Source organism: Peromyscus californicus, unplaced genomic scaffold (genome assembly GCF_007827085.1).
Source record: "Peromyscus californicus insignis strain IS unplaced genomic scaffold, ASM782708v3 Scaffold_13__1_contigs__length_99412109, whole genome shotgun sequence".
In the NCBI taxonomy this organism is placed as follows: domain Eukaryota; kingdom Metazoa; phylum Chordata; class Mammalia; order Rodentia; family Cricetidae; genus Peromyscus; species Peromyscus californicus.
The window spans coordinates 34,409,681-34,430,082 of NW_026294424.1; the positions used below are offsets into that span (position 1 = coordinate 34,409,681).

Sequence of the window (20,402 nt, forward strand, 5' to 3'; positions counted from 1 at the left end):
CAGAATCTGAGCACACTGAAAATACCTAAGTATGTTAAAGGTACTGGCAAAGCAATCATAATTGACATTATGTGTTCCTGTTACTGACAGGTGGCTTGTGCTGTATTTCCAATGGATAGTGCTGTGGTCGACTAAATCGAACTTCCCAGGCAGGCCATCTCATCCAAAGATGTCTGATGTGGGAACTGTCAAAGGGAACAATTGAACAGAGGAACTCTCCAGGGGGTGACAGCTCATTTCAATCAGGTAATGAATTGGTTAGTGAAATGGTTAAGTGGAAGTGAGTCATCGCCCCCTCCCCCTGACTCATTCAGCCAATGTTTACCTCAAGCTCAGTTCTCCCTGGGACAAGGGAGCAATGAGAGAAGGACTCCTTTTAAAATATCATGGTCCTTCTTCCCAATTATATGTGGCATCAGGTACAAAGGCTGCTAATTTACCAAAGAGGGTAGCTGTGCAGTTACTGCCTCAGTGAAACTGCTGGACAGCTGGAACATTCTCACCTCAAATCCCCCTCCCTGAGAGGCCACATGGGCCACTGGGCATGGTAGAAAGCTTGTGATGCTGTTTGAATCACTCTCTTTGGGAAGTAAAGCCAGTCAGAAGGGCTGTGTGGGTTCACATCAGGATCTGCATTTCTGGCAAGGTGTCTTAATAGAATTGGTAGAATTCAATGCCTCTACTGTGTGCAACACTACCCTCACACACATCAGTAGTGCATGCAAGATTCTGCGCTTCGAAGCCATCCTGTTTTACTATCTGAAATGAGAGAGCAGTGAAGATCTTAAAAGTTGCTTTATTTAAACAAAATTGATGCCAACTTTTCTATCTACATACAAACATGTTTCAGAACTGGAGCAGCAAACACACAAACTGTTCACACAGGAACTGTAATGCTTGACATGTTAGGACAAAGTTTTGTTTTCTGCTCATAAAGACATTCACAGATTCAAAAGTCATTCTGAAGGCTGAACAACACTATACCTTCATCTTCCGGGGTGGCTTATGTAAATTCTAAATAAAGGGGGACGGAACTTTGGAGGGTCAATACATTATGTTTAGTTTAGTTCAACAGTGTGTGGCCCATCCTGGAGGCTCACAAAATGTTTTGGGCTGGAGATAAAAATTTGAATAAAATATAATCTATTGAGAGGACACTTAAAAGAGTCAGAGGCTTAAAATTTTTTTATTCTACTTGTCTATATCATAAATATAAGAAGATCCTTTCATTTCTGGTCCCTCAAAGTAAGAAAAACTAGCTTAAAAAATAAGTTTAAAATAATTTTATAAGTACTATCAACAAAATGTAGTGACTAGAGATCCTTCAAAATCAAGGTAAGACTATGGAAGTACCACATTTCTGTCCTTCTCCCTCCAATCTGTTAGAAAGGAGGTTCTTCCACACACTTACCTACAGGATAAGCTATTTCTAAAGATCTGTGTTTGGAAAGTTAGTCACGTTCGCCTTTCCCAGGCGTAGGACTTCCAGGAGCCCTTTGAGTTCCTCAACAAGGATTGTAGTTCTGAAAATCCCCCCAAAATTCACTACATATTTTGCTCACTAACTTCAGAACCAGGTCCTAGTTGTTCTAATAATACTTGAAAACAGCTGCTGCTGCTGCAGAGTGGAACTATTCTGTGGACACCAATCTGTGGCAGTTCTTGGTCCAGCCATTGGGGAAAAAACTGTGCAGCAGTGAGGTAGAGAAGGAGTGGATCCCACAGCTCCTTCTGCCAATCACATGAGACATTTGAGCTGGAGGGTACCAGTCTGTACCACAGATCAGAGCTCAGAATGCTCTGCATTACAGAGCTACCGAGCATCAAGCATGACTAAATGCCACAATACAATGACCTGCAGGGGTTGTCTACTCCCGTCTGCTCATAGGAATCAGGTCCCACCATTTACTGTGCTTTCATTTTCTAAAAATGAGATGAAACCATTGTAAAAATGTTCTTTCAAAATAAATTATTTCTAGAATATAAAAGCTTTATATTTTCCCAGCTCATGTATCATTATAAAATAGGAAATCAGAAAATTAGCTGTTGCAATTTGCATATGGTAAAAAATATTTATATGTGTACACATATATACACATATATAAAAATGCAACTTTTAAATTAAAATTATCAATTAACAAAATGTTCAGGTATTGAATTATACCTAAGAAACGCCAAGTATTTCTAATGAAAACAAACTTGAAAGGAGTACAAGCCCAACTGTGAGAGGATAAGCTAGCCCCGTGAAAAGGCAAAGTCAGGAAGTCTGATTCCCCAGTAGATTAAAGTCACCGTACCATTTTTCACATCTAACCCTCCTCCCCCAGTTCCACTCACAGCATCACTAAACCCCGAAGGATGGACAGGCTCAAGAGGGGTGGCCTGTGACTGGGCGGCCCCCTGCCTGAGCTGCCCTTGCCCAGGAAGCCCTACCCATACAGGAGATGGGCTTTCTCCTGATGTGCACGGGTGCCTTGTGGACTGGTGGGTCTTGACCCCTCTTAGTGAAGTGCTCCCAGCAAGGTGAGCAAGAGGAGAGTATCTGTGGCTAGACTAGGAACGGCCTGTTCCTTGCATGAAAACGGGTAGTGTTCCTAACGAGTCTGCAGACAGGGCTTCTTTTTCCATGTTGACTCCTGCAGTTCCTAGTGTTCATGAGGAAAAATGTTCTGGGTCTCTGGCAGAGACTGTGCTCTTCCCCAGGAAGACCTGCTCAGAAAGAAGGAAAGAGAGAGCAGCTCTGGCCAGGGGAACAGCCTACAATCCTATACTCTAGAGTGGTGGCATCCCTGGGGCTTTGCACGGATCCCCAAGGGAAAAGCCAGCCACAGCAGGCCTTCACAGCCTGCTTTCAAGTCCACTTGGAATGGCACTGTCAAGGCTTATGTTTTAATGGATCTGCTCCATCACATTTTAAAAAGGCCCTTTATGTTTCGTGGAGCATTAGATGCAAAGAACAAACTTAATTTTATGTATCTTTCCTTCTTTACCTAACAAAACAAAAAAAAACCAATTACATATTCCCTACCCAACTATTACCAATGAAGCAAGCACAAACTAAATACTGAGAATTTTGTCTTTTCTTCTCCTAACACCTGTTGTTGATACAGGACCAGTGAAAGCAAGCTCATGGCTCAGCAGGACACTGAGTGCTTGGAGTGGGAGGGCCAAGCACAGCGTATTTTCCAACCAAACTGAAAATGACCCGTCAAGTAGCAAACAAAATTTCTATTATGTACCAAATATTCTGGAAGAGTCAAAGCAAAATCAAAGTGGATGTGAGAACCAAGACATAGGCTTAACTCTTCAGTAGCATTTATACGAGAAGCGTGTCAATCATAGACCTGCCCTCTAAATGGATTATGAAAGATGTGTCTACTCAGAAAAATAAACACTAAGAAAGGCCTCAGATCCCACTGAAAACCTGTGGAGAGTATTATAACAGAAAACAGTAGATTTCAGGGGCCTCCCACCTCTCCTGGTCCAGCCACAGAGCTCATGTTAGGGGCTCTCAACCTTCTTATGGCGACTCTGGGGAACAAGCAACCCCCTTCTACTGCATCGAGGGTCCAGGGTGCGACCCTAAGCCAGGAAAAATAGAAGAAAACCAATTTGCTTCAAAGACCGATTTTTACTCATTTGCCCTTTGAAGAAAGGACATCCCAGTCTCTGGTGGCCTCTATCAAATGCCGCTGGCCGTGACTCATCCACTCTTCCTGGTCTTCATAGAGCCGCCCACAGAACCAGCACTTAAATACACACTGGGCAGGGTCGTCTGGCAAGGAGCCCACCACCTGGTAGTTGTTCTTATGAACCTTTTTCAGTTTCATTTTGAGCATCATCTGCCTCTTCATGTGGTTCGCTTCTTCCGCATTCTGGTAGGTCAGGCGCATGTGGTGCCGCCGGACGCCCAGCTGACACCTAGTCCTCTCAGACAGGACAACCTTGAGGACATTGCCTTTGTACTTGTTGATGACCTTCATCACATTGGTCACTTCAGGAGAGTCCACATCGGGATGGTTTAACACGATGACTGGCTGGTTCCGACGAGGACATTTAATCAACTGATCTGGTCTGGCAGCTACCAGCCGCAGCTGCCTAGCAACTTGGAAAAAGGAAGGGTCTTTGAGACAGCGGCTGGGATCAGCCTGCATCTTGTTTTTCTTCTTGACTGAGCTCCCTTGCTTGGTTTTACTCTTGCTTATGGTTAGGTTTCTAGAAACTGGCCTCCCTTGCCTGCTGGAGTCACTGTTTCCTGGCTGTGTGCTGTATACAGGGACAATTTTCTTAGGGGTAGTACTGCAGGTAGAGTCCTCTTTTTTAGATTTGGGGCGAAGAGCTGTCTCCAGATGTGGGGACGTGTCTGCTGGCCCACGTTTGCATGTCAAGGGTTGGGAGCCTGAGCCTGTCTGTCTCGAAGGGCAGAATGGAAGTGGTTCTGCTAACTGGGCTTCACTGCAGGGGATGCTGACAGGTGTGTCACAGGTAGCCTCTATGATGTGAGCGTCTTCGGAAGAGTTAAGGACCCTCAACACAGCGCCTTTGGGGATCAGCACTGGAGTAGCAACAGGAGTCTTTCTGGTCACTCTGCTTTCCAATTTCCCATCATCACCACTGACAAACTTGGGACAGATCTGCTGCGGAGCAAGGTGCCCGTTGCTGGTAACACTGCCCTCGTTATGGTTCTGAGGTTTTTGGAGAGGACCCACAGAAGGGCCAGAACTAGGGCCAGGGCCAGGAAGAGAGACACTCATTTCTTGAATACTCTTGGGAGTTGCTTTTGAAGTCAGCTTGGGGGCCTGCCCTATGGAACGTCGCTGAGCACTATTTGCAGACAAAGAGGAAGGCTTGCCACAAGATTCAATTAACTGTGCTATCTTTCTGCGCAGCAGTTCAATGGACTTTATTTTGGTTGTTGAACTATTCCACTTAATGCCCTCAGGCACATTTTCAGATCCAGAGCTCAGAGAAAATACTGACGAGATGATTGGGCCCTCAAATGTGTTACCTGTCTTCTCAGAATTCTTCGGCTGCACAGGCTGATCCCCAGGCTGTTGGGACCTCAGTTTATCTTCCCCAGTGATGTTTATGTGTAAATACTCTTTCTTCTGCGCAGAGGAAACCTGGCCTGTATTCCCTACTGCCTTGTTTTCTATCTGTTTGTCTTCCAGTCTCCCGTCAGAGGAAACCATTGTTTCAGGACAACTAATCCTATTCCTGGCTTCTAAGTTATTTTTACCTACAGGCAGCAAGCCCTTCTCTCCAGAAAAGGGACCCTTTGCAGGCAACGAGGCAAGGAGAGGGAGCTGCTGGCAGTCACTGCGGGAACCCCTTCCATCTTCAGCAAAAGAGAGAGGCGATTTACTCAGGAAAGGGTTGGCTGCTGTTCCAGGCCCACAGGAAACACTGTTTTGTACAGAGGCAGGAGAATGACCTTTTAAGGCAACAGAAGGGAGGGCTCTAGGGGGACACAAACTGTGAGTTTTCTGCAAATCTTTAATTGTATCAGAACCGAGAAAAGAATCTTGAGGACTGTGTATACCAGAATTGGGCATGAAGAAATTGCAAGACTTCACCCACTTCACATTTTTCAGCTGTTTCTGAACCAAAGAGTGCAGACGATCAAGGCCCACGAACTCTCCAGCATTCCCTTCCGCTGCTAGTGACCTCGCTGCTTCCGTAGAAAGCATTTTTTTTCTGTCCCCCCGATCCTTTCTCAGTAGCCGTACACTCGGAAGTACCTCCATCTCCTCTGCCTGTTTGAAGGTGGGGGTTTTCCTCTAATGGAAACAGTTTAAGCACGAGCTGCTGTGTGCCATTGACAACCTTCACATCCATCAATTGGGCTAGACAGTTGGTGGGGACCACCAGCTCCGAGGGCGCCACGACAGTCAGCGGCATACCTGGCTGCACAGGCTCCTTCGAGGGGGACAGCACTTCCACCTCAACATTCTTATTCCCTAAGAGGCTCACCTCGCTCGGCTCAGACAGGGCCAGTTTGTTGGGAATACACACTACATCTTTTTGGTACTTATTTAGCTCAGGTAACAACATCACACTGTGTGTCCTGTCTTTGTTTGTGTGGAGAGAGAACTGAGATAGCTGGTCTGACAACTTGTTTTGGAAGGCGGCCCTGGGACTGGGGGCCTTTGAGAGTTCCATGCTCTGCTTTGAAACGTTGGTTCTCTTGGGCTCCAGCTTGGCAATCGTTTTGAGCGGTCGTTTGGCACCAGCCCTCTCATGGACCCTCCTCCTGTGCTTGACAATGTAGTCATTGCGAATAGCACCGTAGTCACAGTACTCACATCGGTAAGGGAAGATGCCGGTGTGCTTCACCAGGTGCCTCTGGAACTCGCCTTTCGTGTATGAGATGTAGCTGCAGTGAGAACAGATGAACTTGATCTCCTCATGCTGCAGTGTGTGCTTCCGGTACTGCAGCGGGTCCTTCGTGGAAAACCGACACTTATCACAGTAGTATTTGCCTGGCTTGAAGTTCCTAACCTTGAATTTGTTATTGACAGGACTCGAGATGGTTTCTGTCTCATTCCTGACATGAACAGCACCGGGGTTATTGTTCACAAAATGCAGCTGGGTAGGTACCATTCGAAGGCTGCATTTGAAGCAGACGTAAGGGTCTTCCTTCTGGCTCTGCCCAGGGCCTTTCCTCAAGTCTTGAGGAGGGATCTTGTGAACACTTTTGCACTGTACACAAGTAGCAATGGTCATCGTGGCAGCCTCTGCCTCTGAGCCTTGGTACAATAGGGTTTGTGCTTCTTGTCTGTCTGGCCGGGTTGCTCTATTACAATGAGGCTGTTTGGGGGACATGGTCAAAGAACCTGGGCCACCATTCACTTGTGTGGTATACAGTTGTTCTCCGATATCCTTCATCTTCTTTATCTGCATACCCACAGAGCCAACTAAAACTGAAGATGTCATTCGATGAAGTCCTCTGCGGACATCCTTCCCGCACACTCAGTGACTGGTGGAGCCGTAGACACTTCTTGGTAAATACTTAACAATCAATCATGTTTTGTGTCCTTTCACAGGAACTACGTGAACTCAATATGACTGCTTTCAATCCTGCTTCCAGGCAACACTACAGAAAAAGACCATAAAGCATGATTAGTACAGAGGCTCAAGGTTTAGCTAAGCTACCACTAATTCCACTGTATTGTAATGACTCTGTGGGAACTTCACACACAATCCCCACAGATACTAAACTACTGGGCTGCAGCAACACAAACACAAGCATGTCGGCAAGCCTAAACTAAAAACATTCTCTAGCCCAGACAACTAGCCATCTCCACTCTGGACCGACTGTAAAGCAGAGCTACCTGGAGGAAGGACATCATCAATAGCTCAGGCTCACCTTTGACATGGGAATGTTTTGTTCAATCGACAGTGAGTACATTCTAGCAACTTCACAGGTAGCTTCATATGACCCTCACAAAACATCCTAAAGACACTGCCAACTCAGTTTGGATGTGTGAGCTACCAAGTGGTGGAGCCAGGGCTTATGGTCAGTTGTTCACACATGCACCTACATTATGTCAATTCTCATTCACACACCCACTTCGCTTGCACAAGTGGTGAGGCCAGCAACACTGACTCAAACATAGTGATTTCTTTACCATCTTCCGGGGCCTCCATCAAGTGTTAGGCTCTGTCTGTAAGCTGCAGGGCAGTGGTCGAGAGATGGCTCAATGGGTAAATACACTTGGTGCCACCACTGATGGCCTGGCTTCCACTCCCAGAACCCACATGGCAGGAGAGAATCCATTCTTGAAAGTTGTTCCCTGACTGCCACACATGTTCTGTGGCATGTGTACACACGCAATGAATTTAAAAATGGAAGTATCACTGTCTTCCACTTATGAAGCCCACATTTGGGGGTGTGGTTCTTACATTTAGTTGTCAAATGACAGTTAAAACAAAACAAAACAAAGCCCAAACTGGTAAAGAAAAATCAAAAAGCACGGTGAAGAGGATAGGGAGAGCTCATGTGAGGAGGCAGCGGGACTGGGTGGAAGGAGGGCATCCAGGAAATGCCTGAAATAGGGAAGCCACATCTGTATACAGACTTGTAGCAGCCAGGGACTGAGTTCTCTGGGAGTCTAGAAAAAAAAGATGTGTCAAACAGAGAGAAGGCCAAGATCTGTAGGAAGTGGGCCTGGAGCACTGGGAGAATCATCAGTGGATTGAGGTGGGGGGCTGTAGGATGGTCAGAATGGGACACAGCTTCACAGGATGGTAGCTCCTCCTGTATATGGGACAGAGAGCTGGGAGAGAGACTGGATCAATGAAATGACATGCTCTGACTTATATTCCAATAGTGTGTAGCTGATCTGGGAGGACTAGAGCCTACAAAGGACTAAACGGAAACCATGGACCATGATGCCTTGGATTAGAACAGGGGAGGAAACACGGATCTTCTAGAACAAGTAAGATCTTACATGTTCATGCACATATTACACATCGGTTGACAATATACAATATATAGACACTTTACTCAGAAGATACAAACTAGGAGCCCAACAATACTTCTTGCTTGGAATCTGCTGGAAGCTGGTCTTTCATGATCTTAAACAAACAAACAAAACCCATATCATTTGAGCAAATTTCCCCATTTTCATCTGGCAATGAGGACCATGGACACTTCATGCAGTGTCTCCCTCAGAGCTGCAAGGATGATTGTCTCCACAGGGCAGCAGGCACACAGACATTCAAGTGCTGGGTGATGGGCAGGAAAGTGAGGGAGAACCCCGCAGCTCCTTCTGGCAAAGGATGGTTAAACCAACAGCTACACAAAGCCGGTCTGAAAGCCCAGCTCAGGGCAGCCACAGGTCTCTTTGCTGCACATTCAGATCCGGCATAAAACCCTCTAAATGCAGCTTTGAAAAACAATGGAGACCCCACAGTTAAGGACAAGCTGTGATTTCTTCTGCAGTACTTTCTTTCCTGTCCAGCTCTGGTGAATGATGGTTACCTTCTCCCAAAGCAACTACCATTATGCAGCCAAGCCCTGATACTGGGTTCAGCATCAAATAGACAAGCCTTAGGGGCTGCAAGCGCTGTCCTCTACAAGTTCAAGCATATACATATGCCAGAGGACCATGACTTGCACAGGACACATGAATGCTCCCAATTGGCAGCAGAGACCAGCCTTTCTACTCTGCTGTAGCCTGGTGTAGATGTAGGGAGGCTTTTCAGGGGCATCAGTAGGGGAAAAAGACACACTCTTTACTTTCCAGATCCATAAATGGCACACGTGAAAGGTGACCCCTAGCACTTCTGCCACACACAAAGTGACCTCATGTAGTGACCTATTTGTACCTGTTTGCTCATCTATAGGGCACAAGCCTGGTGTAGGTTCCTAAGCCTGAAGCTGTTGGTCTCGGAAATCAGACTTTATAATCTAAGGACATGTTTAACATGTTCTCCCCAACAACTTCATGCAGATGCCTTTAATTGCAAGCAGGGCCTGGAAAACCAGAGCCATAGAATGCAGAGGCAGAAGTCAGGGAATAGGGCTCATGTCCAGTGGTCCTGAAGCTGGAGGAGCCTATAGGCCACGCAAACACAGACATTCCTGTGATGTATTCCCTCTCATGAGATGAGGCTGTTAAAGTAGCCTCGGCTAAGCCACTGAGTAACACTAACGAAAGTAGCAGCTGAAATTGCTAGCTTCCAGACCTGTTCAAGTCCTTTGAACACCTGTACTTCAGACACACTGGCTCCTCTAAGCTCCAAAATCTTCAGGCAGCATTCTGTTCTCATTGTCAACAATTTACCTTGAAATAAAAATGAAGTCGCTTCCCTGTAACTCAACTTCTGACTTACTCTTGATGGGCCAGCTAATAACCTCTACAGCCTTTCTCTTGCCAGACAGTTCTTGGTTCTTAGTTCTGTTCCAAAGATCTGCACCCAGTCACTAGGACGATGTCTACTCGCATTGACCAGTCTCATAAGCTTTTGACATGGGTTACAGTGGTGCTGGTGGGGATGCTAATTTAAGCCCTTGCCCCCCATGGCTTACTCATTGATGGTTTCAATGCTGCACCTCATTACCTGAACATTAACTAGAAGAATTTACTAAAGAACCCCACCTGCAAAGCTTCCTTCAGTGGAAGAACCACACTAACCAGGATTACATTTATACATGTTCAGTTTTTCATATCTTCATAGCCTCGAAGATTCATGAAAGAAAACAGTTTTTCCATGTTCTTGCCAAGTGATTTCAAAACTTTAAATGGATTTAGCCAGCAGGTTCATGACCATTAATAATAAGAAGAGAACACCCTGAAGAAGTATCCCTAAACAATCAGGCCAGCACCAAGTGGCTGAGAAACAACAGGGTCCTGTGCTACCATCTCTGCGAAACCATCTAAGTAGTTACATACGTTGACCAACTCCCAAGGGGTTGACAACCCACCACAAACTGAAAATATCCTAAGTGAAACATGAATTTAATACACCTGGCCTATAGCACAGCATAGCATGGCACACAGTTTATAATAAGTAAGTCACTTCATTTTTGAATACAGTTCATGGTACAGTATTGATGGCTCCAGGTCACTGCTGCCATCTGACATTTAAGAGTGCTGTGCTGCATGTGGGCTGCTTGATAAAAGGTAAAAAAAAAAAAAAAAACAAACCTAGCAGTGCGGTTCCTGCTGAATGCACACTGCATCTACACTGTCGTGAAGCCACAGTGTTCTAGGTAGAACTGTCGTAAGTCGGAAACAACTTGTATTTGAAATTAAGAATCTTTGAGAACAAGTATGAATGTGAGATACAAGGCTGATCAGCACACATCCTCGTACAGGGAAGGCAGACATCTGTGCTGTGAACCACTCCACAGTGTTTTCTACACTTTCAAACAGTCTTTAGTACAATACCACTGTTCCCCCCCTCATGGTGGAAAACAGCGAGGTTTCGTTAAAAAATGGTAGCTGACCTTTGCAACTTGTGTATTGAAGTTCAGGACACAACACAGCTCCAGTCTTAATGCCTCAAGGGAAAAGTAAGCAGGAGCAGCAGCATAGGAAAAGGACGGTGGCTACAATGGACATAACACTTCTCAGGTACAGCCAACATCTCCTTCCCTGCACACAAAGCCCTGCGTTTCATTCATACCCAACTATCTGTAAAGCTGAATCCTTTTGGCAAGTTACTATCAATGGACTGAAGGCCAAGGATAACATAAGACACTGCAGAGGGCTGTGTCTGGATGCACTTAATGGTGAAGGCACCCAAGATATCAGTGGCAGAGTTCACCGACCTCCAAAGGCACAGTTCTTAGGGCAAGACACCATTTTTTCCCCCAGAAAACTCAGAAGGGCTCAGTACTATCAACTTAATGGTACAGTAGATCTATCTAACATGGTCTGTTTCCCATAATAAATGACTTAGCAGCATGAAAGAAGCTTTTAAATAACAAAATTATCTATAGCAAAAGCCAAAGGCAACTGTCATGTACCACAAACTTCGTCTCAGCGCTGAGGTGGGGGTGGGAATTTATTTGCATGCACTATGGGTATGGGTTTTTGTTTTTGGTTTTTTTTTTTTTCATTTTTAAAAAAATTCTTTTGAGCTCACTTGTATTGATTTCTTGCACACTTATTACAGGAACACAAGTGGAAAAATTTTACTTGAAGATCCAGTTCAGCGACACTAAAAGCTAGTCAAAGACATAAAGTTTGTACTCATTACTAAGGAAGCATATGGCTTCACAATGCTTATTAGTGTTCAACAGATCGGAAAGGGCCAAGTGTGTAATACAGGTCCCACATTATCATTATAGAACCAATGCAGGTTTTAACGGCAGTGTGTGAACTGGGCATGCTGCTCCCAGGCCTACACCACAGAGGCGGCAGAAAGGGTAACTACCACTATGCTGGGGAAGAGTGTTGGGAGAGCAGTTGACTCCCCAGGTCTCGTTCAATGTTACTCTACACTTTTAATGAAGGAATTATGCCAAGCATAGGTTTCTCAGCTGCCTGACGATGGCTCTTTCTAGAACATGGCTGTGTCTCACTTTACATTTTATCTCTGTTGGGTTGCACAGTCAAGACTGACCCAGGTAGAAAATACTTGTCAGCTTCAGCTGTAACACGGCAATGATCGCTATGTGACGAAAGACACTGGTGGATACACAGCACCCTTGGCTTTAGTGTGAGCAACTCAACCAGGTGACCCTTCCCTATCTTCCTCAAACAGGCCTGTGGCGAATGTCTCCTCTAGATGTCAATGAGGCAAGAACGTGGCTGGATACTGTATCATACCCACTGTTGCACATGATAGATGACTGGTTCTATTTGTTTTGACTGAGAAGCAAACTCAAGCAGCTTTTTGTAGGCATTCTGATTCAGAACTACTAGGTTTACTGCCCACACCATCACTAGGGCAAGGATTTTGCTCTGAACTCAGGAAGAACAAAGCTTAACTCTTCAGGCTTTATTGGCTAGGTCCTTGGACAAGTGATTTCTCTCTCTCCGCTGCCAGGCAAGGGACAGTGTGCCACTCGCAAGCTGTATCTCTGCATTTCTTCTGTATATGACTTGTCTCACCTGCCCCTCTCAGTGACCCCTTTAACATTATTTGACCCCATAATGCCCAGTGGCACGTAGATGTAAGACTGGACAGGGAAGATGTCAGTATCAGACTTATAAACAGCGTATCATCTCCTGGACCTTATAAAACATTGCCTGGGTGAGTACTTCAATGACCACAAATCAGAGCTAGCAGATGGGAAAGAAGGCCTAAATAGGTAATGTGAATCACACATAGACTCCTCATGCTGAACTACCTTGCACTCAGGAATGATTAAGACTGATTGCCACCTTGGTGACAAGAAGCATGTCCAAATGCCACTGACAAACACATCGCCCCCAGGGATCCCACTGTCTTCTGAAAGCAGGGGTATTGCTGGGGCAATAGAATAAAGTCACAAGGCTGTGGCAGTTTGCTTTCTCAGTGATTGCAGTTTAAGAGTGTAGACCACAGGACCTTGGGAAATGGAGGACAAGGGTCAAAAGACAGGTAGGTCTTCGGCTTGCTAGCAAGCTAGCTGTGTGATTTTAGACTTTTCACCTAGCTTGGCAGTTTCTGCAGTTGTAAAACAGGGTAAGCTGCCACATGGCTGACGTGAAGATGAATTGATGAACAAAAACTAAGTGCAAGCAGCTAATAACAAAGACCCTGTCTTGTCAGGAAATGTCAACATTTTGATAAGACTCCTTTAGGTGTGAGAGTCCAGTAAAGCTCTGAGAAGCAGAAAACTGTAAAAATGAACAAAGGAGGTGAGAGAGGACTTGCTAGGTCAGGAGCTCCCAGGTGTCGCTCCCCATGGCTGAAGAAGAACGGGCTCTGCAGAGAATGCCAGTGAACTCTATGAACTCTACAGCAGAACACAAAGGGAGGGATTGTGGGGGCTACTTCTCGCAACAGTTTGAGAAGGGTAAGAGTAGCACTGGAATCCTTTGAGTTTAAAGCTTGGAGTTGAAATGTGAAAAAGAAAGTGTCAAGGAGCAAATATGCTTATTAGCATCAGACAACACACACACACACACACACACACACACACACACACACACACACACACACACACGCGCGCGCGCGCGCACGCGCGCGCTACCAAGGGGTATTACAAGCAGTAGGTACAAATTTCAAATTTGAAACATTCAAAATTCACTAAAAATATTTAGCATGAACACATTTTTGTATTCCCCTTGTTTCCTTTTTTGCCTCAAAGACCCCCCCCCCCCCCAATTTGTAGAATAGAAAGTTTAATAAATGAGAAGAAATCTCTCCTTCTACACAGGGGAATCACTGGCCTTGCCTACATTAAGGCAAATATGGTCTGGATAAGGCCACAATGTTTAAAGGAACTTCCTCGGGAGGCTTTGAAAATGCTGCTGCCCGGGTCCCACTCCTCCAAGACAGGGCTTTAATTGAGACAGTGGCAGGGGCAGGGCAGAATACAGACACAAGTCTACAAGGCTTTGAAAATAGTTCTAAGACACAACTCGGTTGGGGACCACCTGAATTACAGGTGCAGGGGAGTGGGGATGGCAAGAAAAACTTTGTCCCTCCATAGACCTCGCACTGGAGGTGGGGCTAGACCACTGCCTTTACAGTAGTTAGGTGCCTAAACCCAAGAGTCAAAGCTTTGCCTCTGTCCAGCAGCACAACCAAGATGACTGTGAGGTATGTAGATCTCAGTAATCTAAATGCTCCCACTCTCTTACCACAGGGTTTGGGCATGGCCAAGTACAAACAGCATGGATGAGCATTGTGCTAGCCCCACCCGTTTGGGTTGCTGTCCTTAAGGGAGTCTGACTGCAGCCAGAAGTAAATGGGCAAATTCAATGTGGATCTGTTATCAGGAAGCTGACCAGGGCAGTCTCAGTGGCTGGCCACTTGCCGATGCTACAGCACTTTGGCCCTAGAGAGCCTATAGGAGCAGACTCTATGTTACTGGACATAACTTCAGTTACCTGCTTCTTTCAAAACGATAGGCCTGGAGATGGTATGTGACTTTTCTAGGTCACACTGACGTGGGAAATGGTGGCAGCTAGCATCCAGTTCAAGCTCTGTCTTGTGAGTTGAGGTCACAGCCAGGATTCCTGGCCTCTTGGGCACTGTTCTTCCAGGCCCGGAAGTCAAGTGTAGCAAGTCTTTGTGGCTCTTCCTTCTCTTTCAGGCCTTCTCAAACACTGAGGACCACAGGTCTCAGGACTTCAGGCTGTGGTATAGACAACTACGCTCAGAAGCCAGGGCTGCACCAACAGGCCTGCAACAGAGTCAGACACTTAGGTATAAGTCTGGGATCTGCAAGCTGTGGTCTCTTGGATACATTTACTGTAGAAACGACAAAACGAAGAAGCCTTCAAAGTGCTTCTCACTGGCAGCCAGTCTAAGCTTAAAAAGAAAGGGTTCCCAGGAACCCCGTGACCTAAATGAAACAGATGGCCCCCTTCCTCGAGTGGGGCACGTGACCAGTTCAGAATCCTTCCCAGGTAATCCTGTGTCTCCCATTCCCACCCATGAAGGGATGGTCTGGATTAGATGGTCTCCAGCCACTTTTCTGCAGGCAGCTGGGTTTGCGGGGTAGCAACAGCAAGCAGTGGAGATCAAAAGCAGTATAGAAACAATCAAGACCCGGAAAATCCTCACTGGAAAGGACCCTGCTTACCACAGCAACAGCAGACTTGGACATGAAGAGCCCAGCGTTGGACTGGCTCAGAGGATAAGGGAATGAGTGAAGAAAATGGCAGCCTTCGCAGTGACAATTATTAACCTGCTCTTTGTTCTGCCTCTTGCACAAACACTGTCCCAGACTCTCTTACTCAAAGGCAGATAGACAAGAAAGAAAATATAGGTTTCGTTACATGGGCTTAAAAATGAGTAGTCCGGGAGAAAACCAAAAAGCAAGACAAAGCTCTGCTTTACTCTTCAATAGCCACCACTATAACAAGGCTGGATATGCCAAATATGTTAGCCTTATCAGGGATAGCACATCAGATCCAAGATGAAAAACATGTTTAATAAATGCATGGATTGGATAAATATAATGCCCACAATTAAAAAAGATGAATATGACACTGCACGAATATACATACTTATTGGGATTCAAGAATCCTTGGCAAGGGCATGCTCTCCTGTACAGTCCTGGATTGGGCTTAACTTTGGATGTGCGACCTAGAGGGACAGAGACACCTTCCCAAGCTAGCTGGCTTCTCTTCTGTAGCCAAGTGTTGCAAGTTATTGGTACCCAGGGATTTTTCTTATCGGGTGATTTCAATTCTAAACTTAAGGTAATGTTTTAAGGCCTCAAACACAACACTGAGTTTGGAGTTTGGGTTGGTAGGCTATTTTTCAATTGGGCAATGTGCTTGATGTTTCACTTTTTTTTTAATGATAAATATCGTTGGTATCCTATTTTTTTAATAGAAGTAGTTTAGAGGAATATGGCAAATACCCAACAATCATAAGGGGAGTTCGATTATTTTCTTCTGTCTTTTAGGTTTCCCTTTTTCGGGTCATAAACTTTGCACTGGTTTTTTCCCTCTTCTGCACCCTTTCCCCAGCCTTACTCTGCACCCACCTCCTCAACCCCAAGCAACAAGATCAAACTGAAAAGCTGCGATGGAGCTGTCCCACCAAAGGTGACATTCGCCTCATCCCACCCACGATTAGGTCCTCTGTGGGCAGGCCCACCCCGACACCCGCTCCAAAGACAATGCCAGCGTGGTCCTCAAGTTTATTGTTGGCGCGCGCGCAGGGATGCACGCTCTTCCCGGGCGAGGCCAGGGCGCCGCACGGCGCTGAGCGAGCGAGGCGTGGGTGCGAGAACAGGCACCGTCGCCTCCCCTGAGGGCCGGCCAGTCGCAGATGAGGTTGTCTTCCAAACGCTGAAAGCTAAAGCCGCCGTCAAGCCAGCCTCTGAGGTCGAGAGGCTTTAAAAATGGCCTCCTGACGACACTTCCTGCTCGGGGCTGAGGCATCATTTAAAAAGCCGGCTCAGCCACCCGGCGCGCAGAGTCCCCGGGGCTGAGCCGGCGCTGCACAAAGGCCGCAGGATGGGCCGTGGGTCTCCGACCCGACCAGCTTAGCCCGACCGGAGGCGCCGTGGCCCGGAGGCGCGCTCGCCGGACCGTGGAGCCACACCCAACCGCGGCCGCCCCGTCCGCCCCGCCTCGCCCCGCCACTCACCCGGACGTCGCGGCACCGCACTGTCCCAGATCCCCGCCGACGGACAGGAACCTACACCGCCGGCTACCGCCCGCAGACCGCCGCCGCCGCGCCCGCTGTAGGTCCCTACCCGGGGGGGCGGAGCCGGGCCGGCGACGCGCGTGCGCAATGCGGCGCGACTGCAGCGCAGAGGCGGGCTCCCGGGGTTGCCCCTTCCCTGCCCCTGGACTGTGGGCTCTGAGCTTGGGGCTTTAACTAAGGCGCTCCCACCCAAAGAGTGCAGGGTCTGCATCGCTCAGCCCTGCACGCTCCCGCAGCTTCCCTTTGGGTCTAGCAGGACATCGATGGGTGCTGGTCCTGCTAAGGGTGGATTTGGTTGGTGCTTGCCCTCAAGGAGCTTGAAGTTTCGCAGCAAGTAAGTGAAGCGACAATAAAGGGGCTCAAGTCTTCAGTCATCACAGCTTCCTGGAGCGTCCAAGTGATTAGATGGGCCTGCGGACCTGGGTTTGGATGCAGCTAGCTGCTGGGCCTTGGATATGGAAGCTCAGACTCAAGTCATTTCTAAAGCTGAGAAGATTATATTTGAAGTCTAAGGCCTCATTTAGTGCACGCTGTGACAGTCCGAACAGGGACATGATTGATAGGACAGTCAGCAGACGCTATGAGCTCATTTAGTGGGGGAGTTTGTGTTTACCCCCTGCGTTCTAATAATGTATGCAGGTAAACGGCTCCCTTTCACATAGGTGCATACTTACAGTCTACTGGGTAAGAGAGAGCTCCAAATAGTCCCACTCTGAGGGAGGAAGGGTATCATGTGGCCAGGGGCCCCATAATCAGTGACTCTATGCTGCTCCCCACAAAATAAAGCTGCCCCCCAGCAAGGACAGGTAGTGGCAAGGGGCAGAGCCGCTGTGAGGTACAGATCCTTTATGGACAACAGGCAGACGTTTTTCTTCAAAGCTCTAGAAACAAAAGAAGCCAAGACTGGTTTCCTGTTCCTTTGGGTGGTGGAGGTCAGCTCCTAGAAATCAGTAGTAGGCTGGGAGGAGATGCAGGACTTTGGCAAAATCCAACCTGGATGGATGGAGTTTGGGAGGAGCAGGCAGTCACAATGCCAGCTGCTGGGCAGGCCCCCAGCCACTGAAAGAGTAGATGCTGAACATAGAAAGTCTGAGCAGAGAGCAAGGCTTCAAGGCAATGCCTTTGACCACACCCTGATAAGGGAGCTTCTCCTGTTTTCTCTCTCCCTCTCCCTCCTGCTAAGCTAAAGGACTTACTCTCAGGAGAAAAACAAATGGGTTCATAGTTCAAAGTCTCTTTCAAGAGTAGGCTAATGATGAGTAGAACATTGAGAATGTGTCCTGGTCATGCCTGAGAACCTTCAATGTCATAGGGAACCACACTCAGGAAAATCATTTGTGTATTGGAGAACCAGAAGTCCAAGAGAGAATTTTGTAGCACAAAGTGTTGTGTCTCCTTGTCATTCCCACCCATACATCACAGTCCCACCTTCCTCAGTCTCATATATACTTGATAGAAAATTGCCTTTGGGTTGTCTGGAAGCTTCTCTGGAGTTAAGAGTTCTTATAGTCCTGTTCCCTAGCCTGCCTGAACCTTGGTTTCTTATGAAAATTCAGTCAACATTAGGACCTTCCCCACAGGGAACTGTCAGTGTTTAACTAGACAGAATCTTGCCCAGTGGTTCTCAACCTGTGGGCCTGTCGTACATCAGATATCCTGCATATCAAACATTTATATTATGATTCATAACAGTAGCAAAATCACAGTTGTGAAGAGGCATCGAAATAATTTTATAGTTTTGGGGTCACCACAACTTGAGGAACTATATTAAAGGGTCACAGCACTAGGAAGGTTGAGAATTATTGGTCTAGACTGTCACAGTGCCTGTCAGATGAGAAGGGACAGAAAACTCTCACTATTCTCAGAAGCCCCAGCATGGTGAGGTAAAGTGGTCTGTAGAGGGTTTGGAGATGGGATATTTGCAGCCTGGGAAGGGCCAGGCAGGAAGACAGACTAGGTTTCCTGAAACCATGAAGGTTGAAGTATTGCTCCTCAGGGTCTTTTGATGGGGAGCAGGGGGTGAGTTAATCAGAAATTCGAAGCTGCACACTCCTGTTATTGCCACTCCCACATCCTTCCCTACCCTCTAGAATGATTTGCCCAAGATCTTTTTTGTTCAGAATCCCTTCTGATGTGGATTGAATTACACTCTACAGAATGACGCCCAAGTCCTCTGTCATGGTTCCTGTGAATGTGGCCTTATTGGGAAAAGGTCCTTATGCAGGGAACCATGTTAAAATGAGGTCATTAGGGTGGGTTCTTGCCCTGGATGGCAGGTGTCCTTGGAAGAAAAGGACAAAAGAAGCTGAGATGCCAAGAAAGGTCTAGATAACACAGAAGCCAGCACTGAAAACAGATGGATGGTTGCATTGTCAGTCAAAACCAGCAGGGGTGATCAGACACTCCTGCAAGAGCCAAGGAAGGATTTACTTCTCTTGAAAGCTTTGGAGGGAGCTCGACCCTGCAGACAGCTTGACCCCATCAGACTTGTTTGTTTTGTTTGAGACAGGGTCTCTCTGTATCCCTAGCTAGCTTGGAATTCAATTTGTAGACAAGACTGGCCTCTAACTCAGAGGAAACCCACAGTGGCTCTGCCTCCCGAGTGCTGGGATTAGAGGTGAATGTCATCACACCCTCCTACTTCTAACCTCCAGAAACGCTAAACAGATTTCTGTCACACAGTCTGTCAACAGCCAGGCTCCTTGTTGTAACGGCCCCAGGCGAAGGACAGATGTGAATGAGCCAGTCTTTGGATGATGGGAGCTGAGAACCTCAGCCAGAGGAGGTTGGCTTTCCCTCCGGGGACATTCCCTTTGGACAGGGTTGTGACTGCACAGACCTGTACAGTAGTGCTCTATGCCAAGGGGAAATGAAACTGGGCAGCAGATTGGGAAGAGCGCAAAGCAGGAGGAGGGATGACTAGGGACTATGGAAGGCTCCCTGGAAGGGTATGTCTGGTGGTATGCAGATGGAAAGAGCCACCAGCAGGGAGAGGAGCGTGCACAAAGGCTCTGAGGAGGAGGGTAGGAGTTGCGGATGTTTGGGGAAGATAGGAAGAGCAGTGTGGATTTAGATCTTGTGGGCACTTGAAAGCTGCGCCTTCAGGAGTCGTTTTTTGATCTCTACCAAGAATAAGTGGACCATGAAAAGAGGGAATCCATGAGCCTTTGCGTCCTGTCAGCCTCGCCCTAGCTCTCTTCTTCCTTACTACACACCACATCACCCGGTCTTATTTTCTCTAGTGGCCTCTAACACTCCCGAATAGTATATGACGAACCTCACAGTGTTTCCTGGAAAAGAGCCAGTCTCTTGCACACAGGCCAGAGTGTTCACGCTAGGATTCCCATGCACATTACAAATCTCAGGCGCTTTAAGACAGCATAAACCAAAGACCCATAGGCACAGCCTGCCTCACTTTTTTCAAGCATTTCACACATTTCCAGTCTTCATTTGCCCGCCTGTGAAAGAGATCCAAACCCTTTCACCCAGCGTCCTCAAGTTGGCACACTACAGACCTAGTGCTCAATGATGCGGCTTTTCTCAAGACCGAGTCGCGAGACGCGGCAATAGAAGCTGTAGATTCTGTTCCCAGCTGTGTGACCCTGGGCAAATTACCTCGGGTCTCT

The 20,402-nt window shown here is 47.1% G+C and overlaps 1 protein-coding gene across 1 annotated transcript; it reads right to left on the reverse strand.

Annotated features, from left to right (window-relative positions):
* Window positions 1–780: 780 nt before the first annotated feature.
* Window positions 781–17,110, reverse strand: Znf518b (zinc finger protein 518B). The gene is given in 4 exon segments (XM_052734819.1): window positions 781–5,696; window positions 5,698–7,096; window positions 14,499–14,794; window positions 16,717–17,110. Coding segments are annotated over 2 exon segments (3,300 nt in total). The 5' UTR covers window positions 6,937–7,096; window positions 14,499–14,794; window positions 16,717–17,110; the 3' UTR covers window positions 781–3,635.
* Between the last annotated feature and the right edge of the window lie 3,292 nt (window positions 17,111–20,402).